Source organism: Blennius ocellaris (assembly GCF_963422515.1).
Source record: "Blennius ocellaris genome assembly, chromosome: 18".
NCBI classification, from domain to species: Eukaryota; Metazoa; Chordata; class Actinopteri; order Blenniiformes; family Blenniidae; genus Blennius; species Blennius ocellaris.
The window spans coordinates 508,402-533,691 of NC_137667.1; the positions used below are offsets into that span (position 1 = coordinate 508,402).

The 25,290-nt window shown below is 51.2% G+C and overlaps 2 protein-coding genes across 2 annotated transcripts; both read left to right on the top strand.

The window, feature by feature from the left end:
- Positions 1 to 1,316: 1,316 nt before the first annotated feature.
- On the top strand, positions 1,317 to 15,589 carry btbd9 (BTB (POZ) domain containing 9). Its single transcript, XM_080513803.1, is given in 13 exon segments — positions 1,317 to 1,490; positions 2,254 to 2,464; positions 2,724 to 3,087; positions 9,455 to 9,550; positions 9,731 to 9,908; positions 11,712 to 11,931; positions 12,023 to 12,142; positions 12,804 to 12,913; positions 12,993 to 13,182; positions 14,378 to 14,485; positions 14,730 to 14,808; positions 15,298 to 15,403; positions 15,406 to 15,589. Coding segments are annotated over 12 exon segments (1,827 nt in total). The 5' UTR covers positions 1,317 to 1,490; positions 2,254 to 2,279; the 3' UTR covers positions 15,477 to 15,589.
- A 3,918-nt stretch (positions 15,590 to 19,507) lies between these two features.
- LOC308143342 (AN1-type zinc finger protein 3-like) lies at positions 19,508 to 24,944 on the top strand. Its single transcript, XM_080514089.1, is given in 7 exon segments — positions 19,508 to 19,662; positions 19,664 to 19,677; positions 23,250 to 23,290; positions 23,919 to 24,092; positions 24,208 to 24,264; positions 24,353 to 24,508; positions 24,726 to 24,944. Coding segments are annotated over 7 exon segments (699 nt in total). The 5' UTR covers positions 19,508 to 19,560; the 3' UTR covers positions 24,881 to 24,944.
- Positions 24,945 to 25,290: the final 346 nt, after the last annotated feature.

Here is a 25,290-nt window from a genome sequence, read left to right on the forward strand (position 1 = left end):
TTGATTAATAAATGAATAACTGAAAATTTGAAAAACTAAATAAATAAATAAAAGAATGAATAAATATAAAAATTTATAAAATGTATAAATGAATAAATAAATAACTGAGCAGGAACGAAGCTCTATCGCCACACAACAACAACAACAACAACAACAACAACAACAACAACACACTTTGTTTATACATCACTTTGCATGTAAACAATCTCCGTGGGTCGTTTGGTTCCAAAGGACCAGAAGAGAAAAAGTTCTCACCATTAATGTGAAAGAGTCAATAAGAGGAACCTCAAACTGTCAAACTTCCTTTTTATGTGTAAAAGAAGAAACAAACATGTCGACATGTTGAAGGTTCTTCTTCTTCTTCTTCTGGCCACAACTTCCTGTTTCCTGCTGGCCTGAGGTCCTCCAGCAAGATTCATTAACACCCTGGTCATAATCCACCCTGGTGCTTTTATTGTGACAGTCACCGTCAAAACAATCCACCTTGGTGCTTTTATTGTGACAGTTACTGTAATAACAATACAACTTGATACTTTTATTTTTACAGTCACCATAATAACAATCCAACTTGTTGCTTTTATTTTGACAGTCACCATAATAACAATCCACTTTGGTACTTTTATTTTGACAGTCACGGGAATAACAATCCAACTTGGTACTTTTATTGTGACAGTCACCGTCATCACAATCCACCTTGGTGCTTTTATTGTGACAGTTACTGTAATAACAATACAACTTGATACTTTTATTTTGACAGTCACGGGAATAACAATCCAACTTGGTACTTTTATTTTTACAGTCACAGTAATAACATCAAACGTGGTACTTTTATTGTGACAGTCACCGTCATCACAATCCACCTTGGTGCTTTTATTGTGACAGCTACCGTAATAACAATCCAACTTGATACTTTTATTTTGACAGTGACGGTAATAACAATCCAACTTGGTACTTTTATTTTTACAGTCACAGTAATAACGTCAAACGTGGTACTTTTATTGTGACAGTCACCGTAATAACAATCCAACTTGTTACTTTTATTTTGACAGTCACCATAATAGCAATCCAACTTGGTACTTTTATTTTTATAGTCACAGTAATAACATCAAACGTGGTACTTTTATTTTGACAGGCACCGTAATAATCCAACTCAGGTGGTCTTGTTCTGGGTCAGGTGGTCTTGACTACAAGACAACAGACTGAATGGATTTGTTTTCTTTTACTTTGAAGTGCAGTCCTCCGCAAGGCCCGTATTGTGAAGTTCCGCGTCCGGAAGCGGAAGTGATCGGCGGTGAACTTCCTGTTGTGATGTTGGACTGGTCTGGAGGCTGTGAAGCTGCTCGTGTCTCCTCCGCCTCGTCCTTCTCCTGTCCTGCTCTCCCTGGACTTTAACCGCCGCGGCCTCCCGGACGTAAACCGCTGCTGGCACCGGAAGTGACGTAAGACCGCTCGGCGGGTTCAAACCGGGACCGGAACTCCGTTTTATCCAGGTTAGCATCGGTTAAGTTAGCCGTTAGCATCTGGTGAAAACATGAATATATTGTGGTTTTTCGAAATGATTTTAATAACATGAGTCCAGTTTGACTATGAACTCGGTTTATTTCACGCTGTGATGAATCACAATGATTCGTAAGTTATGTTCGTAAGTAAGTAAAGTTCGCATATAGCATTAGCTCTGGTTAGCTTCTGGCTTTTTTGTTTACTTTCGGTTTGATGGTTCTCTGTCTCGGTGTCCCACTGTCTGTCTCTCTCTGTGTCCCTCTGTCTGTGTCTGTCTCTCTGTCTCTCTGTCTGTATGTGTGTCTGTCTCTCTCTGTGTCTCTGCGTCTCACTGTCTCTGTTTGTCTTTGTCTCTCTGTCTGTCTGTGTGTCTGTCTCTCTCTGTGTCTCTGCGTCTCACTGTCTCTGTTTGTCTTTGTCTCTCTGTCTGTCTGTGTGTCTGTCTCTCTCTGTGTCTCTGCGTCTCACTGTCTCTGTTTGTCTTTGTCTCTCTGTCTGTCTGTGTGTCTGTCTCTCTCTGTGTCTCTGCGTCTCACTGTCTCTGTTTGTCTTTGTCTCTCTGTCTGTCTGTGTGTCTGTCTCTCTCTGTGTCTCTGCGTCTCACTGTCTCTGTTTGTCTTTGTCTCTCTGTCTGTCTGTGTGTCTGTCTCTCTCTGTGTCTCTGCGTCTCACTGTCTCTGTTTGTCTTTGTCTCTCTGTCTCTGTCTGTGTGTCTGTCTCTCTCTCTGTCTCTCCCCCCCTGTCCCCGCCCAGGTTCAGATGAGTGTCCAGTGTCCACCATGAGTAACAGCCACCCCCTGCGTCCTCTGGCGTCGGTGTCAGAGATCGACCACGTCCACCTGCTGTCAGAGCAGCTGGGGGTTCTGGTGCTGGGGGAGGAGTACAGTGACGTCACCTTCCTGGTGGAGGGGAGGCGCTTCCCGGCGCACCGCGTCATCCTGGCCGCACGCTGCCACTACTTCAGGTAGTCCTGGGGGGGTGGGGGGGGGTACAGTGACGTCACCTTCCTGGTGGAGGGGAGGCGCTTTGAGGGGGGGTACGGACGTTGTTTTCACAACGTTGCCATGTGAACGAGAAAGAAACATTCCCAAAAACAAAATGGCGTCATGTTTGGAGCAGAGCTAGCGTTGTAGCTAGCTGCTAGCTACAACGCTAACCAGGGCTCTGCTTCTAGACCAGGTCTGGACCAGGTCTAACCCCCCCCCCCCCCTCCCCCCCCGCAGGGCCCTGCTGTACGGGGGCATGAAGGAGTCCCAGCCCCAGGCGGAGGTGGTCCTGGAGGAGACCCGGGCCGAGGCCTTCTCCATGCTGCTGCAGTACCTGTACACGGGCCGGGCCAGCCTGAGCCGGTCCCGGGACCAGGTCCTGCTGGACTTCCTGGGCCTGGCCCACCGCTACGGCCTGCAGGCCCTGGAGGACTCCACCTCGGACTTCCTGAGGACCGTCCTGCAGACCGGCAACGTGTGTCTGGTCTTCGACGTGTCCAGCCTGTACGGCCTGGAAGCGCTGGGGGACGCCTGCTGCACCTATATGGACCGCCACGCGCCACACGTCCTCGCCTCCGACGGCTTCCTTACCCTGTCCAAGGTAAGGTAACCCGCCGTCCCACGGTCCTCCTGTGTCTCAGGAACCGTCCCCGAGAACCGCCGGGGTTCCTCTGTGGCGTCCCTCTGTGGCGTCCCTGCAGTGGACGGAGGCGGTCCTCCATGTGTCCTCCATGTGTCCCCTGTCTGTCCCATATGTCCTCAATGTGTCCTCCATATATCCCCCTGTCTGTCCCCCATGTGTCTTCCATGTCTCCTCCACGTGTCATCCGTATGTCCCCATGTGTCCTCCATGTGTCTTCCATGTGTCCCCATGTGTCCTCCATGTGTCTTCCATGTCTCCTCCACGTGTCATCCGTATGTCCCCCATGTGTCCTCCATGTGTCTTCCATGTGTCCTTCATGTATCAGAATCAGAAGTTTTATTGTCATTGTACAGGCACAACGACATTTCATAGAAAGTTTTGGGGAAGAAGGACAACAAGAGGTGAGGGGGGGGGGGGGGGGGGATTACAGACTGTCCTCTAAGAAGACAGTCTGTCCTCTAAGGGGACGGTCTGTAATTGGGGAAAAACCCCCTCAGACACATTGAGCACCAGCAGACGGGTCACAACATGTCTCTCCAGACAGCACCGGGACATGTGAAGGCTAGTTTAGCAGCCGCCGCTAGGAGGAGGCGTGCAGCCATGACTCCTCCCCCCACAGCCTCTGCTTGGAGTTGGGGAGGGGGGGGGGGGGGGCAGAGCCTTGGTTCCACACTCACATCCAGGAGAGTTGAAGACCAAACAGCCTTGGGACTGGGGGTCTGGAGTCTGGATGGAGATTAGGTTTGTTTTGGTTCAGGCGCTTCAGCTTCATCTGTCCTCCTCCAGTGTCTCTGGTCTCTGTCCTCCTCCAGTGTCTCTGGTCTCTGTCCACCTTGAGTGTCTCTGGTCTCTGTCCACCTCGAGGGTCTCTGGTCTCCATGCTGCTCCAATGGTGGCAAGACTTTAGCTTCCTAACCGAGTTCTAATATCCTCCAAGATCCATCCAATTCTGCGTAAACGTTCAAGAGTCGTACTCTTGAGTTCGTTTATCACCTGAGTCTGACCGTTCAGAGCTCGGTACAGTCCTTCAGTGACGATAGACAGCTGCTAGCGTCTTCAGAGCTCGGTACAGTCCTTCAGTGACGATAGACAGCTGCTAGCGTCTTCAGAGCTCGGTACAGTCCTTCAGTGACGATAGACAGCTGCTAGCGTCTTCAGAGCTCGGTACAGTCCTTCAGTGACGATAGACAGCTGCTAGCGTCTTCAGAGCTCGGTACAGTCCTTCAGTGACGATAGACAGCTGCTAGCGTCTTCAGAGCTCGGTACAGTCCTTCAGTGACGATAGACAGCTGCTAGCGTCTTCAGAGCTCGGTACAGTCCTTCAGTGACGATAGACAGCTGCTAGCGTCTTCAGAGCTCGGTACAGTCCCTCAGTGACGATAGACAGCTGCTAGCGTCTTCAGAGCTCGGTACAGTCCCTCAGTGACGATAGACAGCTGCTAGCGTCTTCAGAGCTCGGTACAGTCCTTCAGTGACGATAGACAGCTGCTAGCGTCTTCAGAGCTCGGTACAGTCCTTCAGTGACGATAGACAGCTGCTAACGTCTTCAGAGCTCGGTACAGTCCTTCAGTGACGATAGACAGCTGCTAGCGTCTTCAGAGCTCGGTACAGTCCTTCAGTGACGATAGACAGCTGCTAGCGTCTTCAGAGCTCGGTACAGTCCTTCAGTGACGATAGACAGCTGCTAGCGTCTTCAGAGCTCGGTACCTCAGTGACGATAGACAGCTGCTAGCGTCTTCAGAGCTCGGTACCTCAGTGACGATAGACAGCTGCTAGCGTCTTCAGAGCTCGGTACAGTCCCTCAGTGACGACAGACAGCTGCTAGCGTCTTCAGAGCTCGGTACAGTCCCTCAGTGACGACAGACAGCTGCTAGCGTCTTCAGAGCTCGGTACAGTCCTTCAGTGACGATAGACAGCTGCTAGCGTCTTCAGAGCTCGGTACAGTCCTTCAGTGACGATAGACAGCTGCTAGCGTCTTCAGAGCTCGGTACAGTCCTTCAGTGACGATAGACAGCTGCTAACGTCTTCAGAGCTCGGTACAGTCCTTCAGTGACGATAGACAGCTGCTAGCGTCTTCAGAGCTCGGTACAGTCCTTCAGTGACGATAGACAGCTGCTAGCGTCTTCAGAGCTCGGTACCTCAGTGACGATTGACAGCTGCTAGCGTCTTCAGAGCTCGGTACAGTCCTTCAGTGACGATAGACAGCTGCTAGCGTCTTCAGAGCTCGGTACAGTCCCTCAGTGACGATAGACAGCTGCTAGCGTCTTCAGAGCTCGGTACAGTCCTTCAGTGACGATAGACAGCTGCTAGCGTCTTCAGAGCTCGGTACAGTCCCTCAGTGACGATAGACAGCTGCTAGCGTCTTCAGAGCTCGGTACAGTCCCTCAATGACGATAGACAGCTGCTAGCGTCTTCAGAGCTCGGAACAGTCCTTCAGTGACGATAGACAGCTGCTAGCGTCTTCAGAGCTCGGTACAGTCCCTCAGTGACGATAGACAGCTGCTAGCGTCTTCAGAGCTCGGTACCTCAGTGACGATAGACAGCTGCTAGCGTCTTCAGAGCTCGGTACAGTCCTTCAGTGACGATAGACAGCTGCTAGCGTCTTCAGAGCTCGGTACAGTCCTTCAGTGACTATAGACAGCTGCTAACGTCTTCAGAGCTCGGTACAGTCCTTCAGTGACGATAGACAGCTGCTAGCGTCTTCAGAGCTCGGTACAGTCCTTCAGTGACGATAGACAGCTGCTAGCGTCTTCAGAGCTCGGTACAGTCCTTCAGTGACGACAGACAGCTGCTAGCGTCTTCAGAGCTCGGTACAGTCCTTCAGTGACGATAGACAGCTGCTAGCGTCTTCAGAGCTCGGTACAGTCCTTCAGTGACGATAGACAGCTGCTAGCGTCTTCAGAGCTCGGTACAGTCCTTCAGTGACGATAGACAGCTGCTAGCGTCTTCAGAGCTCGGTACCTCAGTGACGATAGACAGCTGCTAGCGTCTTCAGAGCTCGGTACAGTCCTTCAGTGACGATAGACAGCTGCTAGCGTCTTCAGAGCTCGGTACAGTCCCTCAGTGACGATAGACAGCTGCTAGCGTCTTCAGAGCTCGGTACCTCAGTGACGATAGACAGCTGCTAGCGTCTTCAGAGCTCGGTACAGTCCTTCAGTGACGATAGACAGCTGCTAACGTCTTCAGAGCTCGGGAAAGTCCTTCAGTGACGATAGACAGCTGCTAGCGTCTTCAGAGCTCGGTACAGTCCCTCAGTGACGATAGACAGCTGCTAGCGTCTTCAGAGCTCGGTACCTCAGTGACGATAGACAGCTGCTAGCGTCTTCAGAGCTCGGTACAGTCCTTCAGTGACGATAGACAGCTGCTAGCGTCTTCAGAGCTCGGTACCTCAGTGACGATAGACAGCTGCTAGCGTCTTCAGAGCTCGGTACAGTCCTTCAGTGACGATAGACAGCTGCTAGCGTCTTCAGAGCTCGGTACAGTCCCTCAGTGACGATAGACAGCTGCTAGCGTCTTCAGAGCTCGGTACAGTCCCTCAGTGACGATAGACAGCTGCTAGCGTCTTCAGAGCTCGGTACCTCAGTGACGATAGACAGCTGCTAGCGTCTTCAGAGCTCGGTACAGTCCTTCAGTGACGATAGACAGCTGCTAGCGTCTTCAGAGCTCGGTACCTCAGTGACGATAGACAGCTGCTAGCGTCTTCAGAGCTCGGTACAGTCCTTCAGTGACGATAGACAGCTGCTAGCGTCTTCAGAGCTCGGTACAGTCCCTCAGTGACGATAGACAGCTGCTAGCGTCTTCAGAGCTCGGTACAGTCCCTCAGTGACGATAGACAGCTGCTAGCGTCTTCAGAGCTCGGTACAGTCCCTCAGTGACGATAGACAGCTGCTAGCGTCTTCAGAGCTCGGTACAGTCCCTCAGTGACGATAGACAGCTGCTAGCGTCTTCAGAGCTCGGTACAGTCCCTCAATGACGATAGACAGCTGCTAGCGTCTTCAGAGCTCGGTACAGTCCTTCAGTGACGATAGACAGCTGCTAGCGCCTTCAGAGCTCGGTACAGTCCCTCAGTGACGATAGACAGCTGCTAGCGTCTTCAGAGCTCGGTACAGTCCTTCAGTGACTATAGACAGCTGCTAACGTCTTCAGAGCTCGGTACAGTCCTTCAGTGACGATAGACAGCTGCTAGCGTCTTCAGAGCTCGGTACAGTCCTTCAGTGACGATAGACAGCTGCTAGCGTCTTCAGAGCTCGGTACAGTCCTTCAGTGACGACAGACAGCTGCTAGCGTATTCAGAGCTCGGTACAGTCCTTCAGTGACGATAGACAGCTGCTAGCGTCTTCAGAGCTCGGTACAGTCCTTCAGTGACGATAGACAGCTGCTAGCGTCTTCAGAGCTCGGTACCTCAGTGACGATAGACAGCTGCTAGCGTCTTCAGAGCTCGGTACAGTCCCTCAGTGACGATAGACAGCTGCTAGCGTCTTCAGAGCTCGGTACAGTCCTTCAGTGACGATAGACAGCTGCTAGCGTCTTCAGAGCTCGGTACCTCAGTGACGATAGACAGCTGCTAGCGTCTTCAGAGCTCGGTACCTCAGTGACGATAGACAGCTGCTAGCGTCTTCAGAGCTCGGTACAGTCCTTCAGTGACGATAGACAGCTGCTAACGTCTTCAGAGCTCGGGAAAGTCCTTCAGTGACGATAGACAGCTGCTAGCGTCTTCAGAGCTCGGTACAGTCCTTCAGTGACGATAGACAGCTGCTAGCGTCTTCAGAGCTCGGTACCTCAGTGACGATAGACAGCTGCTAGCGTCTTCAGAGCTCGGTACAGTCCTTCAGTGACGATAGACAGCTGCTAGCGTCTTCAGAGCTCGGTACAGTCCCTCAGTGACGATAGACAGCTGCTAGCGTCTTCAGAGCTCGGTACAGTCCCTCAGTGACGATAGACAGCTGCTAGCGTCTTCAGAGCTCGGTACAGTCCCTCAGTGACGATAGACAGCTGCTAGCGTCTTCAGAGCTCGGTACAGTCCCTCAGTGACGATAGACAGCTGCTAGCGTCTTCAGAGCTCGGTACAGTCCCTCAATGACGATAGACAGCTGCTAGCGTCTTCAGAGCTCGGTACAGTCCTTCAGTGACGATAGACAGCTGCTAGCGTCTTCAGAGCTCGGTACAGTCCCTCAGTGACGATAGACAGCTGCTAGCGTCTTCAGAGCTCGGTACAGTCCTTCAGTGACTATAGACAGCTGCTAACGTCTTCAGAGCTCGGTACAGTCCTTCAGTGACGATAGACAGCTGCTAGCGTCTTCAGAGCTCGGTACAGTCCTTCAGTGACGATAGACAGCTGCTAGCGTCTTCAGAGCTCGGTACAGTCCTTCAGTGACGACAGACAGCTGCTAGCGTATTCAGAGCTCGGTACAGTCCTTCAGTGACGATAGACAGCTGCTAGCGTCTTCAGAGCTCGGTACAGTCCTTCAGTGACGATAGACAGCTGCTAGCGTCTTCAGAGCTCGGTACCTCAGTGACGATAGACAGCTGCTAGCGTCTTCAGAGCTCGGTACAGTCCCTCAGTGACGATAGACAGCTGCTAGCGTCTTCAGAGCTCGGTACAGTCCTTCAGTGACGATAGACAGCTGCTAGCGTCTTCAGAGCTCGGTACCTCAGTGACGATAGACAGCTGCTAGCGTCTTCAGAGCTCGGTACCTCAGTGACGATAGACAGCTGCTAACGTCTTCAGAGCTCGGGAAAGTCCTTCAGTGACGATAGACAGCTGCTAGCGTCTTCAGAGCTCGGTACAGTCCTTCAGTGACGATAGACAGCTGCTAGCGTCTTCAGAGCTCGGTACAGTCCTTCAGTGACGATAGACAGCTGCTAGCGTCTTCAGAGCTCGGTACAGTCCCTCAGTGACGATAGACAGCTGCTAGCGTCTTCAGAGCTCGGTACAGTCCTTCAGTGACGATAGACAGCTGCTAGCGTCTTCAGAGCTCGGTACAGTCCTTCAGTGACGATAGACAGCTGCTAGCGTCTTCTCCACTTTGATTGATCAGAAAGCCTCCAGCTCCAATCAGCAGCATACCTGCTATCATGAATCCCAATATGTAGAGGTCCTCCACATCCTCCATGGAAACAATGGACCAACACAGGAACCTCCAGGAACCCCAGGAACCTCCAGGAACCTCCAGGAACCCCAGGAACCCCAGGAATCCAGCATGTATCCGGCTGCAAGCGTCCCATCGGGACATGCGGGCTCTCCTTTGCCTGATCGTCGTGTCGCATCCACGTGTCCCCCATGTGTCCCCCATGTGACTCCCATGTGTCCCCTGTCTGTCCCCAGACGGCCCTCCTGTCCCTGGTACGCCGGGACTCCTTCGCCGCCAGTGAGAAGGAGATCTTCCAGGCTCTGAGCCGCTGGTGCCGGCAGCACGGCGCCGTGAGGGAGGAGGTGAGGGGGGAGGTGAGGGAGGAGGTGAGGGAGGAGGTGAGGGAGGAGGTGAGGGGGGAAGTGAGGGAGGAGGTGAGGGAGGAGGTGAGGGAGGAGGTGAGGGGGGAGGTGAGGGAGGAAGTGACGGAGGAGGTGAGGGAGGAAGTGACGGAGGAGGTGAGGGAGGAGGAGGTGACGGAGGAGGTGATGGAGGTGATGGCGGCGGTGCGGCTGCCCCTCATGACCCTCACCGAGATGCTGAACGTGGTCCGGCCCTCCGGCCTGGTCAGTCCAGACCACCTGCTGGACGCCATCAAGACCCGGTCCGAGAGCCGCAACATGGACCTCAACTACCGCGGGATGCTCAGTGAGTACTAGTACCACAGTACCAGAGTACCAGGGAGTACTGGTACCACGGTACCGGGTACTTTACTGTGTGTGTGTGTGTACTCGCAAGTTCTAGAGTAACTCCTTCATGACATTCACTATGACCCAAACGCAGTAATACCCCTGATGACCAGTGGGGGCAGTGTTCAGTGTTTAGTACCTCTGATGACCAGTGTTCAGTGTTTAATACCTCTGATGACCAGTGGGGGCAGTGTTCAGTGTTTAATACCTCTGATGACCAGTGTTCAGTGTTTAGTACCTCTGATGACCAGTGGGGGCAGTGTTCAGTGTTTAATACCTCTGATGACCAGTGTTCAGTGTTTAATACCTCTGATGACCAGTGGGGGCAGTGTTCAGTGTTTAATACCTCTGATGACCAGTGGGGGCAGTGTTCAGTGTTTAATACCTCTGATGACCAGTGTTCAGTGTTTAATACCTCTGATGACCAGTGGGGGCAGTGTTCAGTGTTTAATACCTCTGATGACCAGTGTTCAGTGTTTAATACCCCTGATGACCAGCGGGGGCAGTGTTCAGTGTTTAGTACCTCTGATGACCAGTGTTCAGTGTTTAATACCTCTGATGACCAGCGGGGGCAGTGTTCAGTGTTTAATACCTCTGATGACCAGTGGGGGCAGTGTTCAGTGTTTAATACCTCTGATGACCAGTGGGGGCAGTGTTCAGTGTTTAATACCTCTGATGACCAGTGGGGGCAGTGTTCAGTGTTTAATACCCCTGATGACCAGTGGGGGCAGTGTTCAGTGTTTAATACCTCTGATGACCAGTGGGGGCAGTGTTCAGTGTTTAATACCCCTGATGACCAGTGGGGGCAGTGTTCAGTGTTTAATACCTCTGATGACCAGCGGGGGCAGTGTTCAGTGTTTAATACCCCTGATGGCCAGCGGGGGCAGTGTTCAGTGTTTAATACCTCTGATGACCAGTGGGGGCAGTGTTCAGTGTTTAATACCTCTGATGACCAGTGGGGGCAGTGTTCAGTGTTTAATACCTCTGATGACCAGTGGGGGCAGTGTTCAGTGTTTAATACCCCTGATGACCAGTGGGGGCAGTGTTCAGTGTTTAATACCCCTGATGACCAGTGGGGGCAGTGTTCAGTGTTTAATACCTCTGATGACCAGCGGGGGCAGTGTTCAGTGTTTAATACCTCTGATGACCAGCGGGGGCAGTGTTCAGTGTTTAATACCTCTGATGACCAGTGGGGGCAGTGTTCAGTGTTTAATACCTCTGATGACCAGCGGGGGCAGTGTTCAGTGTTTAATACCCCTGATGACCAGTGGGGGCAGTGTTTAATACCCCTGATGACCAGTGGGGGCAGTGTTCAGTGTTTAATACCTCTGATGACCAGTGGGGGCAGTGTTCAGTGTTTAATACCTCTGATGACCAGTGTTCAGTGTTTAATACCTCTGATGACCAGTGTTCAGTGTTTAATACCTCTGATGACCAGTGGGGGCAGTGTTCAGTGTTTAATACCTCTGATGACCAGTGTTCAGTGTTTAATACCTCTGATGACCAGTGGGGGCAGTGTTCAGTGTTTAATACCTCTGATGACCAGCGGGGGCAGTGTTCAGTGTTTAGTACCTCTGATGACCAGTGGGGGCAGTGTTCAGTGTTTAGTACCTCTGATGACCAGAGTTACAGGACCAGTGTTTAATACCTCTGGTATTAAACACTGGTCCTGTAACTCTGGTCTGAGCCCAGTGGTCATCAGTGGTACTGCAGTCCAGGCTGGTCCCTGTCCCTGGTCTGACCCCGGTGTGTCCTGGTCCAGTCCCGGAGGAGAACCTGGCCACCATGAAGCACGGGGCCCAGGTGGTGAAGGGCGAGTTGAAGTCTGCGCTGCTGGACGGCGACACCCAGAACTACGACCTGGACCACGGGTTCTCCAGACACCCCATCGAGGAGGACGGCCGGGCCGGGATCCAGGTCAAGCTGGGCCAGGCCTCCATCGTCAACCACATGAGACTGCTGCTGTGGGACCGGGACAGCCGGTAGCCCCCTACACCCTACACCCTACACCCTACACCCCCCCCCAGCACGTCTCTCTGGTCTGGAGACCCTGACCTCCATGTGGCCCTGCAGGTCCTACTCCTACTACATCGAGGTCTCCATGGACGAGCTGGACTGGGTCCGGGTGGTGGACCACTCCAAGTTCCTGTGCCGGTCCTGGCAGAACCTCTACTTCCCCCCGAGGGTCTGCAGGTGATTCTACCTGCTCTACTTCTACCTGCTTCTACCTGTCTACTTCTACCTGCTCTACTTCTACCTGCTTCTACCTGCTTCTACCTGCTTTACTTCTACCTGCTTCTACCTGTCTACTTCTACCTGCTCTACTTCTACCTGCTTCTACCGGTCTACTTCTACCTGCTTTACTTCTACCTGCTTCTACCTGCTTCTACCTGCTTTACTTCTACCTGCTTCTACCTGCTCTACTTCTACCTGCTCTACTTCTACCTGCTTTACTTCTACCTGTCTACTTCTACCTGCTCTACTTCTACCTGCTCTACTTCTACCTGCTTCTACCTGCTTTACTTCTACCTGCTTCTACCTGCTTCTACCTGTCTACTTCTACCTGCTCTACTTCTACCTGCTTCTACCTGCTTTACTTCTACCTGCTTCTACCTGCTTCTACCTGCTCTACTTCTACCTGCTTTACTTCTACCTGCTCTACTTCTACCTGCTCTACTTCTACCTGCTTTACTTCTACCTGCTCTACTTCTACCTGCTCCACTTCTAACTGTCTCCCCCCATGTCTCCCCCCATGTCTCACCCCGTGTCTCCCCCCGTGTCTCCCCCCGTGTCTCCCCCCATGTCTCCCCCCATGTCTCACCCCGTGTCTCCCCCTGTGTCTCCCCCGTCTCAGGTACGTGCGGATCGTGGGGACCCACAACACGGTGAACAAGGTGTTCCACCTGGTGGCGTTCGAGTGCATGTTCACTCAGCGCAGCTTCACGCTGGAGAACGGCCTTGTGGGTAAGCAGCCGCCGTCCCGCCGAGTGGGCGAATCCCCGCGCGGCTCTCATGGTGCTTCTCCTCTCCGATTGGTCCGCAGTGCCCGGCGAGAACGTGGCCACGGTGAGCTGCTGTGCCAGCGTGGTGGAGGGGGTGAGCCGCAGCCGCAACGCCTTGCTCAACGGCGACACGCGCAACTACGACTGGGACTCGGGCTACACCTGCCACCAGCTGGGCTCCGGCGCCATCGTCATCCAGCTAGCACAGCCGTACGCCATCGGGTCGCTACGGTCCGTCACCCGCCGAGACAGTCCAGTTCTTCTACTGTGGATAATGGCTAATGCTAGCTACTGTGGATAATAGCTAATGCTAGCTACAGCTACTGTGGATGATAGCTAATGCTAGCTACAGCTACTGTGGATGATAGCTAATGCCAGCTACAGCTACTGTGGATAATAGCTAATGCTAGCTACAGCTACTGTGGATGATAGCTAATGCCAGCTACAGCTACTGTGGATGATAGCTAATGCCAGCTACAGCTACTGTGGATGATAGCTAATGCCAGCTACAGCTACTGTGGATAATAGCTAATGCTAGCTACAGCTACTGTGGATAATAGCTAATGCTAGCTACAGCTACTGTGGATGATAGCTAATGCCAGCTACAGCTACTGTGGATGATAGCTAATGCCAGCTACAGCTGCTGTGGATGATAGCTAATGCCAGCTACAGCTACTGTGGATAATAGCTAATGCTAGCTACAGCTACTGTGGATGATAGCTAATGCCAGCTACAGCTACTGTGGATGATAGCTAATGCCAGCTACAGCTACTGTGGATGATAGCTAATGCCAGCTACAGCTACTGTGGATAATAGCTAATGCTAGCTACAGCTACTGTGGATGATAGCTAATGCCAGCTACAGCTACTGTGGATAATAGCTAGTGCTAGCTACAGCTACTGTGGATAATAGCTAATGCTAGCTACTGTGGATAATAGCTAATGCTAGCTACAGCTACTGTGGATGATAGCTAATGCTAGTTACAGCTACTGTGGATGATAGCTAATGCCAGCTACAGCTACTGTGGATAATAGCTAATGCTAGCTACTGTGGATAATAGCTAATGCTAGTTACAGCTACTGTGGATGATAGCTAATGCCAGCTACAGCTACTGTGGATAATAGCTAATGCTAGCTACAGCTACTGTGGATAATAGCTAATGCTAGCTACTGTGGATAATAGCTAATGCTAGCTACAGCTACTGTGGATGATAGCTAATGCCAGCTACAGCTACTGTGGATAATAGCTAATGCTAGCTACAGCTACCGTGGATAATAGCTAATGCTAGCTACAGCTACTGTGGATAATAGCTAATGCTAGCTACAGCTACTGTGGATAATAGCATCTTCCAGCGTTAACAAGGTTCCTCTTTGAGTAAACAGGAGCTTGGTCCAGTCGATGCTAATGCTAACGGCTCCCTGTGCAGGCTGCTGCTGTGGGACTGTGACGACCGCTCCTACAGCTTCTACGTCGAGGTGTCGACCAACCAGCAGCAGTGGACCAAAGTGGTGGACCGCACCAGGGTGGCCTGCCGGTGAGACTCCGCCCACCTGTTACCGTAGCAACACCACAGCACGGCCATGCTAAAACCAGCTAAAGCGGCGAGAACTAATGTGTTGGCTAAACTGACTATAGCGCTCCGGTAATGCTAAGCTAAAAGAGCACCACAGCTCTTCTTCTCAAACTCAGCTAGCACTGCTATCGCGAGTCCAGCTAGCGGCGCATCCAGTCAGTGTTGTTTCGTTGGCAGAGCTAATGTGTTAGCTTCTGTCCTTCAGGTCGTGGCAAACGTTGAAGTTTGACAAGCAGCCGGCTTCTTTCATCAGAATCGTCGGAACTCACAACACGGCTAATGAGGTATATTTATTTATATATTTATATTTATATTTATATTATATTATATTTATATGTATATTTATACTTATTTATATTTATATATATTTGTGTTTATATATATATTTATATTTATATATTTAGGCTATTTATATTGAGATATTTATTATTTATATACACACACAGAGCACTCTCTCTCCCTCTGTCTCTCGCTCTCTCTCTCTCCTCTCTCTCTCTCTCTCCACCTCTCTCCCTCCCTCTCTCTCCCTCCCTCACCCTCTCTCGCTCTCTCTTACTCTCTCTCTCTCTACTCCCTCTCTCTCTCGCTCTCTCGCTCTCTCTCTCTCTCTCTCTCTCTCCCTCTCCTCTCCTCTCTCTCTCTCTCTCCTCCCTCTCCTTCTCTCTCCCTCCCTCTCTCTCTCCCTCCTCTCTCTCCTCTCTCTCTCTCTCTCTCTCTCTTGTCTCTCTTCTCTCTCTCTCTCTCTCTCTCTCTCTCTCTCTCTCTCTCTCCAGGTGTTTCACTGCGTTCACTTCGAGTGTCCTGCCCAGCAGGACTCGGAGGTTTCTGAGGGCAGCCCAGGCTCCGCCCCCTCCGACTCCACAGACTCCGGGGGGGTCGCGACCCCCCGAGGCCGTCACGCACACAGGGCCTGCCGCCCCCCCGGCCTTCGTCCCCCTCATGGTCCTCCTGAGACCTCATCCTCACCTCGCCATTTTGCACAGCCTCATAACCAACAATGCAACCCCCACCCCCACCCCCACCCCGTGTGTTGTGTGTGTTGTGTGTGTGTGTGTGTGTGTGTGTGTGGGGGGGGGGGGGGGTTTCTGGACTTCCTGTGAAGGTACAGCCAGCAAACAGCGGCTCTCACGCTGCCGTCATGACGACCAGCTGCACATCGTCAAGCAAACGAGCAGGACAGTCATTTACAGGACGACGGCTTACAAGCTAATGCTAAAGCTAATTCTAGTTCAGAGGATGAAGCCGTTCACAAGATTTTCAGAGCTAACAGGCTAATGCTAATGCTACTGCAGAGCAGAAAGTTCATTTATTGAGACGACAGCTAACAGGCTAATGCTAACGCTACTTCAGAGGAGAAGCTGTTCAAAGATCTTCAGCTAGCAGGCTAATGCTAATGCTACTTCAGAGCAGAAAACATTTATTGAGATGACAGCTAACAGACTAATGCTACTTCAGAGCAGAAAGTCATTTATTGAGATGACAGCTAACAGGCTAATGCTAACGCTACTTCAGAGGAGAAAGTCATTTATTGAGACAGCAGCTAATGGGGCTAATGCTAACGCTACTTTAGGCAATCTATTCGGAATGCTGACTGGTGCTAACACTAGCATGCATGAGGCTTTCTCATGCTCTCAGCGTACATCATTAGCTACGACGCTGAAGATGGACTGAAAACCAAACATAATCGGCATCGTCATGATTAGCCTCACGGCTGGCCAGCTAGCCTCTCCGCCATTTAATTTATTACATGAAAGCTAATCCTTCAGGGTTCACTGTTTAGCGTTAGCCTCTGTCCACAGCAGCCGTGGTTAGCATAGCCTCGGTCCACAGCAGCCGTGGTTAGCATTAGCAGGCGTACTGGAACACAGACGAGCTCTTTGGTGGCGCGATATCATTAGAGGTCGCCAAACAGCAATTAGCATTAGCCTGTAGCTACAGCAGCTGCGGTTGAGCATTAGCAGCATGTCTAAGCTTGGCTGCTAATGCTTTTGTGGACACGACTGATGCTAAAATGTAGCAGGAGTGTGTTCCGTTCTGATTAGCTTAGCACAGATGTCGTCGTCGTCTCAGTTAAACCTGTTTTATCGCGTCTTTAATGCTTTTTAAAAAAATTAAGATGAAAACTAACCAAGAAAGTACAGATTACTTATCTCTGCAAGTACCTGAAGCTCGCAGGAAACTCATCTGTCAGTATGAAGTAACTAGTTACTGTCGTGGATTACGTAGTTACTGAAGTCTCAATCTGTTAGTTGTAGCGTTAGCTAAAGTCAGATTATGCTCAAGCTATCTGTTACTCAGTACGCTAGTTCCAGCCATCCTGCTATTTCATTGCTGGTTTATGCATTAGCATTAGCATAGCTGCTGCATTAGCATAGCTGCTGCTCTGTGGAGACAAGTTGGCTAATGCTGAAGCTTAATCTGCCTGTGCTTATATGCTAATGCTAATGCTAACCAAAGAAGTCATCTCGCTTTCTTTTGCAGCAACTTGTGAAGTTACTTTAATACTTAAATAAAACTCGTAGCTGTAATCTCTTACAAAGTAAGTACTTTATATTTTACAGTAACTCGTGAAATTTCTCCAATAACGGTTCAGTGAGGTAAATAGTAATCTATTACTGAGTAACAGTCGAGGAACTGAGACAGTTTCTTTTCTCTGCGATGTAATTTGTAACTGTTAGGCTGGGTGTTAGCGCCTCACACATTAGCATAATGTGTCCCGCTAACGGGTGCTAATGCTAGCATGCGTGATTCTTTTAAGTACTTGTAATATATCCTGAATCAACACAAGTAACATTTTAATTTAGTAATTAGTATAGAATTACTCTCTCTTTTAGAGTAACTAATTACTAATCTATTTCTAAATACGAGAGTACTTTATATTTGAAATACGTTGGTCTACTCCTAAAAGTACGTAATGCTTGTTGCATAGAAGCAACTAAGTAAAGTTAGTTATTTGCAGTAACTATTAAATTTGCACTACTTTTTCACAGAAGTAACTGAAAACTGCAAGAGTAACTGTACTTTTTACTTGTAATAACTAATCAGGTCACTCCACTACATTGCAATAACTACTCCTTTGCAGATAAGTAACTTGAAACTGGTAACAGATTACACAGTCATGTTCCATTGTAGTCTAGTTACTTTTCTTTCAAATTGAAGTATTAAAGTAACTTGATGGTGAGTGACTGTAACTAGTAATTGACTACAAATGAACTAGTAAATTAACTTCAGAGTCATTTGAACAGAATTTAGCTCCTTTTTATTTTGCAGTAACTTAGTAAAGTTACTGGTACTTTTTTTTGAAGAAGTAACTGCTGCGAGTTTGTATGTTGTCCTTCAGCCGGACTCTCATCCCTCCTCAGTGTGTGTGTGTGTGTGTGTGTGTGTGTGTGTATGTGTGTGTCTGTGTGTGTGTGTGTGTGTGTGTGTGTGTGTGTGTGTGTGTAGTGTGTTCTTCTGCATTTCACTGCCTCTTCAAGTAGTTATAAACCCGTTAAAAATGTGAAACAACAAACGGCTTGTTGTCTTTCTTTGACTCCACAACAAACAAAAACAATGTGAAAACACACAAAGCAAAAACACAAACAAAAGTACAAACAATGCAAGAACAACAAAACACATGAAAAACACCTTTGTCTGGTGTTTTTTATTTCTTGTGTTTTATGTCCGTTGTTTCATAAAGAGTTTAAACATTAATATTGTTGATCGTCGTTCCTTTTCAAGTCACAAAGTCTTTTCATGTTGGTTCTTGGTGGAAAAACTGGTGTGAAGTTTCTCCTGGTTTTAAACTTCCTCCTCCTCCTCCTTCCTCCTCCTCCTCCTCCTCCTCCTCCTCCTCCTCTTCTTCCTCCTCCTCCTCTTCTTCCTCCTCTCTTCTCCTCCTCCTCTTCTCCTTCCTTTCTCCTCCTCCTCCTCTTCCTCCTTCCTCTTCCTCCTCCTCCTCTTCCTCCTTCCTCTTCCTCCTTCCTCTTCCTCCTTCCTCTTCCTCCTTCCTCCTCCTCCTCTTCCTCCTTCCTCCTCCTCCTCTTCCTCTCCTCCTCTCTTCCTCCTTCCTCCTTCCTCTTCCTCCTCCTCTCTTCTCCTCCTCCTCCTCTTCCTCCTTCATTCTCTCCTCTCTTCCTCTTCCTCTTCCTCCTTCTCCTCCTCTCTTCCTCTTCCTCCTTCCTCCTCCTCTTCCTCCTTCCTCCTCCTCTTCCTCCTCCTCCTCCTCTTCCTCTTCTTCCTCTTCCTCCTCCTTCTTCTTCCTCTCTTCTTCCTCATCCTCCTCCTCCTCTTCCTCTCCTTCTTCTTCCTCATCCTCTTCCTCCTCCTTCCTCTTCCTCTTCTTCCTCTCTTCTTCCTCTTCCTCCTCCTCCTCCTCTTCCTCCTCCTTCCTCTTCCTCTCCTCCTCCTCCTCCTTCCTCTTCCTCTTCTTCCTCTTCCTCCTCCTCCTCCTCCTTCCTCTTCCTCTTCTTCCTCCTCTTCCTCCTCTTCCTCCCAGCAGCGCCAAACGTCACTTCGTCATGTTTTGTTGTTCTTCTGTATTTAATTCTTCACTTTGTCGCTCTGATATTGACACGCTGGATGTGACGGAGGGACTTCCGGTTCCAGTGGACCGGTCCATTGTGGCGGGGGGGAGGGTGTCGGGGGACGTCCCCTCTGTCCCCCGTCTGGTCCTCAGTCCGTCTCCTGTCGCCTCTTCAAGTATCGTTAACCGTGTCTTCAACCCTGCGACGCCTTTCCCCACCGCCGCTTCCCTCCCAGACTGCCCCCCCCCCCCTTCCCCCCTCCCCCCCCCCCCCCACTCCACCCCCCGCGGTGCGACCCCTGGTGGTCCGCTCCGCCCGTCCAGCTGATCGCCGTTCCGACCGGGACGGATCGGGTTCGAGTCCGGCTCCGCCCAGACGAAACGATCCTCTATTTTATTTTCATTTGTTTTAATTTCCTCCATCGTTCCGCTCCAGCCCCCCCCCCCCCCCCCCCCCCCCCCCCTCCCCCGCTGGATGAGGTTCCCCCGGAGCCTCGAGGCCTCGGACCGTCGCGTTGTGCTGTGAGTCATGGGAGACGCCGGCGAGCGGAGCGAGGCCCCCGGCCAGAGAGCGAGGCCCCCCCCGGCCAGAGGAGCGAGGCCCCCCCCCGGCCTGCCGCCCCGCTGCCCTCTGCGGCTTCTGGGGGTGAGTATCCAGCCGGACACCAGCTGCCCCCAGTGGGAGCCATTGTTGTTGTTGTGCGGCCCGGGGGGGGGGGGGGGGGGGGGGGGGGGATAAAGGCAGAACAGAGCCGAAAACAGGCTCGTGTCTGCGGCCGTGTGAAGGCTGGGGGGTCCGGGGGGGGGTTCGGGTGTGAGGCCAGGAAGTGACGTAATGGTGATTGATGAGGAGCAGGTTCCTCCGGAGCTGTCAAACATGAGGCCCGCGGCCCAAACGCCGGCCGGCAGGGGGGGCCAGCGGGCCGGCAGGGGGGCCAGCGGGCCGGCAGGGGGGGCCAGCGGGCCTCACGGCCCCGCGAGACCACGCTGGAAACCAGTCTGACACGTTCCTCTGGCGCGGCGACCGGAGCTCACATGGCGCTGGTGCTGCCGCGAAGGCTAGCCAACTAGCATTAGCCTCGGCGCTAGGCTGCCGCCGTGCGAGAGCCGGGGGTTCTGCCGCGGTGCGCTTGGTGAAGTGGTCGTCTGTCGTTCTACCAGAAGTGTCTTAGAGCAAGGCAGGGAACCCGAGCGGCTCCCGGTGGGGGACGGAGCGTCCTGGAGGACGGGGTCCTGGAGGACGGGTCCCTGAACCAGGACCTCCAGACCTGAACCTGAACGTTTTCTTTATTGTGAAGAAAGTATCGTTGTCGCGCAAAGACCCGCGGAACAAAACCAACAAGCTAAACGTAACGTCAACGAAAACATTTACCGAGTTCTAGAATGTTTAAGACTCTACAATGTGTAGGGCTCTAGAATGGGTAGGGCTCTAGAATGTGTCAGCTCTAGAATGTGTAGGGCTCTAGAATGTGTAGGCTCTAGAATGTGTCAGCTCTAGAATGTGTAGGGCTCTAGAATGTGTCAGCTCTAGAATGTGTAGGGCTCTAGAATGTGTAGGGCTCTAGAATGTGTAGGGCTCTTAGAATGTGTAGGGCTCTAGAATGTGTCAGCTCTAGAATGTGTCAGCTCTAGAATGTGTAGGGCTCTAGAATGTGTCAGCTCTAGAATGTGTAGGGCTCTAGAATGTGTAGGGCTCTAGAATGGGTAGGGCTCTAGAATGTGTCAGCTCTAGAATGTGTAGGGCTCTAGAATGTGTAGGGCTCTAGAATGTGTCAGCTCTAGAATGTGTAGGGCTCTAGAATGTGTCAGCTCTAGAATGTGTAGGGCTCTAGAATGTGTAGGGCTCTAGAATGTGTAGGGCTCTAGAATGTGTAGGGCTCTAGAATGTGTCAGCTCTAGAATGTGTAGGGCTCTAGAATGTGTAGGGCTCTAGAATGTGTCAGCTCTAGAATGTGTAGGGCTCTAGAATGTGTCAGCTCTAGAATGTGTAGGCTCTAGAATGTGTCAGCTCTAGAATGTGTAGGGCTCTAGAATGTGTAGGGCTCTAGAATGTGTCAGCTCTAGAATGTGTAGGGCTCTAGAATGTGTCAGCTCTAGAATGTGTAGGGCTCTAGAATGTGTAGGGCTCTAGAATGTGTCAGCTCTAGAATGTGTAGGGCTCTAGAATGTGTAGGGCTCTAGAATGTGTCAGCTCTAGAATGTGTAGGGCTCTAGATGTGTCAGCTCTAGAATGTGTAGGGCTCTAGAATGTGTAGGGCTCTAGAATGTGTCAGCTCTAGAATGTGTAGGGCTCTAGAATGTGTCAGCTCTAGAATGTGTAGGGCTCTAGAATGTGTAGGGCTCTAGAATGTGTCAGCTCTAGAATGTGTAGGCTCTAGAATGTGTCAGCTCTAGAATGTGTAGGGCTCTAGAATGTGTCAGCTCTAGAATGTGTAGGGCTCTAGAATGTGTAGGGCTCTAGAATGTGTCAGCTCTAGAATGTGTAGGGCTCTAGAATGTGTCAGCTCTATAATGTGTAGGGCTCTAGAATGTGTAGGGCTCTAGAATGTGTAGGGCTCTAGAATGTGTAGGGCTCTAGAATGTGTAGGGCTCTAGAATGTGTAGGGCTCTAGAATGTGTCAGCTCTAGAATGTGTAGGGCTCTAGAATGTGTAGGGCTCTAGAATGTGTCGGGCTCTAGAATGTGTAGGGCTCTAGAATGTGTCAGCTCTAGAATGTGTAGGGCTCTAGAATGTGTCAGCTCTAGAATGTGTAGGGCTCTAGAATGTGTAGGGCTCTAGAATGTGTCAGGCTCTAGAATGTGTCAGCTCTAGAATGTGTAGGGCTCTAGAATGTGTAGGGCTCTAGAATGTGTCAGCTCTAGAATGTGTAGGGCTCTAGAATGTGTAGGGCTCTAGAATGTGTCAGCTCTAGAATGTGTAGGGCTCTAGAATGTGTAGGGCTCTAGAATGTGTAGGGCTCTAGAATGTGTCAGCTCTAGAATGTGTAGGGCTCTAGAATGTGTCAGCTCTAGAATGTGTAGGGCTCTAGAATGTGTAGGGCTCTAGAATGTGTAGGGCTCTAGAATGTGTCAGCTCTAGAATGTGTCAGCTCTAGAATGTGTAGGGCTCTAGAATGTGTAGGGCTCTAGAATGTGTCAGCTCTAGAATGTGTAGGGCTCTAGAATGTGTAGGGCTCTAGAATGTGTAGGGCTCTAGAATGTGTAGGGCTCTAGAATGTGTCGGGCTCTAGAATGTGTAGGGCTCTAGAATGTGTAGGGCTCTAGAATGTGTCAGCTCTAGAATGTGTAGGGCTCTAGAATGTGTAGGGCTCTAGAATGTGTAGGGCTCTAGAATGTGTCAGCTCTAGAATGTGTAGGGCTCTATAATGTGTAGGGCTCTAGAATGTGTAGGGCTCTAGAATGTGTAGGGCTCTAGAATGTGTAGGGCTCTAGAAAGACAGTGAGCTTCACGTTTAGTTTAACCCCTTCAGGAACGTGTCGGTCGGCCAAAATTGCTCGACCTGATATCATTTGTTTGAGTCCTGCGACGTGTCAGAATTCGGAGTTCTAGAACAGTGGTTCTTCACCGTTGGACTTTAGACCCACAACTTATCTGAGGAAACGCGTTTGTTCCTTTTAAAGGTTTTACACCACGAGGTTCCAGAACCCTGCTAACCCCAACCCTCTGATGCTTTCTGGTACTGGAGAGGCGTTCAAAGACCGGAGAGCGTGGGTCTTGATGGTACTGGAGAGGCGTTCAAAGACCGGAGAGCGTGGGTCTTGATGGTACTGGAGAGGCGTTCAAAGACCGGAGAGCGTGGGTCTTGATGGTACTGGAGAGGCGTTCAAAGACCGGAGAGCGTGGGTCTTGATGGTACTGGAGAGGCGTTCAAAGACCGGAGAGCGTGGGTCTTGATGGTACTGGAGAGGCGTTCAAAGACCAGAGAGCGTGGGTCTTGATAGTACTGGAGAGGCGTTCAGGAACCCTTCAGAGAGTCGGTCATGACGGTGTCGCCGGCTGAAGCCTTCAAAGACACTTGGCAGTTTGAGCTTTTCAAGAAAGAAGTTCAAGGTTGAATCCTTGTAAACTTTATTCTTCATGTGATGAATTCAATGTTTCATAACTCAGGAAGGACAACGTGAGTCAGTGAGTCGGTGAGTCAGTGAGTCGGTGAGTCAGTGAGTCAGTGAGTCTGACCCGTAGACCTGAAGCTAATTCAAGATGTCGTGACTCCGCAGGTCCAGTAAAACCAGGAATTTATGCTCCAAGTGCTTCGCTGGTGAGTTTCCTGCTTCCTTCACCACTTCCTGTTTCGCCCGCGACTCAACCGCCGTTTGTTTTCATTTCACAAGAGTTCTGAAGTTAAACTACTATTCTGAAGGGAAATGTTCTGAAATTGGATTATTATGGTGACTGTCAAAATAAAAGCAAGTTGGATTGTTATTACGGTGACTGTCACAATAAAAGTACCAAGTTGGATTGTTATTATGGTGACTGTCTAAATAAAAGCAAGTTGGATTGTTATTGCGGTGACTGTCACAATAAAAGTACCAAGTTGAGCATTCTAGACTCGTGTCATGTTGCTAATGCTAAAGCTATCAGAACGTTAGAATAAAGTAAACATGAGGTTTTGTTGCTTCTGATGCTAAAGCTAACGGTAAACAGGATCTTACTCTTGGATAATGCTAATGCTAAAGCTAACGGCAAACAGGATCTTGCCCTTGGATAATGCTAATGCTAAAGCTAACGGTAAACAGGATCTTACTCTTGGATAATGCTAATGCTAAAGCTAACGGCAAACAGGATCTTGCCCTTGGATAATGCTAATGCTAAAGCTAACCCTTAGCAGCAGAGAGACTGCAGATGTGGTTGATGCTAAAGCTAACGGCGAGGTGTGTGTCCCTCAGACGTCCAGAAGAAGCAGCCGGGGGACGACTGCCCCTCCCCCCCCGCCCCCCCCCTCCAGAGCAGCAGCAGCCAATCAGCCGTCTTCGAGACGGGCAGTAGCCAATCCCAGTCGTCGTCCCCGCCCCCTGAGCAGCCGGCGACCAATGAGCCATCGCCGGCGTTCACGAGGGAAGGTGTGTGTGTGTGTGTGTGTGTGTGTGTGTGTGTGTGTGTGTGTGTGTGTGTGTGTGTGTGTGTGTGTGTGTGTGTGTGTGTGTGTGTGTGTGCTGATGTGTGTCCTGTCTGCAGGAGAACACGCGGCGCGGCGAACCCTTCGCACGCCAACAAAACGACCTGGAGATGCAGGTGAATCCCTCTTCTGACTCCTCCCACTTTCCCCATGACTCCCAGCACTAACTCCTCCCACCCCCTCTGTGACTCCTCCCACTCTCAGACTCGGGCTCGGAGTGCGAGGCGTCGCCGGAGAAGCGCGCGTGCCCCGAGGACCAAGATGGCGTCGCGTCGGCGAAGCAGAAGAACCGGCGCCGATGTTTCCGCTGTCAAACCAAACTGGAGCTCGTCCAGCAGGAGCTGGGCAGCTGCCGCTGCGGTACGACGCCCGCACGCCCTCTCACCGCTAAACCTGCGCCGCGCGAACGCTACGCTAAAGAACGCTAATGTAGACGCCAGCGATGCTAATGCTAACAGTGGTGTCACGCCACAAACGAGTTTAAAAGCACAATGCTATTGCTAGCATCCAGATCTATGGCAACAATGTTGGAGCTCGCTGATTAACTGTTGCCCCGCCCCCTTTGCCCCGCCCCCAGGCTTCGTGTTCTGCATGCAGCACCGCCTCCCCGAGCAGCACGACTGCCGGTTCGACCACCTGGGCCGCGGCCGCGAGGACGCCGTCCTCAAGATGGTGAAGCTGGACCGCAAGGTGGGCCGCTCCTGCCAGCGAATCGGAGAGGAGTGCTCCTGATTGGCCCCGCCCACTCCAGACAGCGCCAGCTAATCACAGAGCAGGAGCTCACAGACACGCGGGAGCTGGGTTGGGGGGAGATGGGGGGGTTCGGAGCTGATGTTGTGACTCTGGGGGGGGAGGGGGGGGGGGCACACACACACACACACACACAGCCACTCAGCCCCGCCCACTTTAGATCCTTTGGGTTTTTTTTTTTTCACAGGTGTATTTCTTTTATATTCAGTGGGGGGGGGGGGTTCAGGTGCCCCTCCCCCACCCACCCTGCCCCCCCCCCCCCCGGGGTCAGATTTCAACCTGAAGCCCCGCCTTCTTCCTGTCTGCTCCACCCGCAGAATCATTGACTCTCCCCCGTGGTAAGCCCCGCCCCCTCCTCCTGTGCTGTCGGCTGATTGGCTGCCGGAGGACAC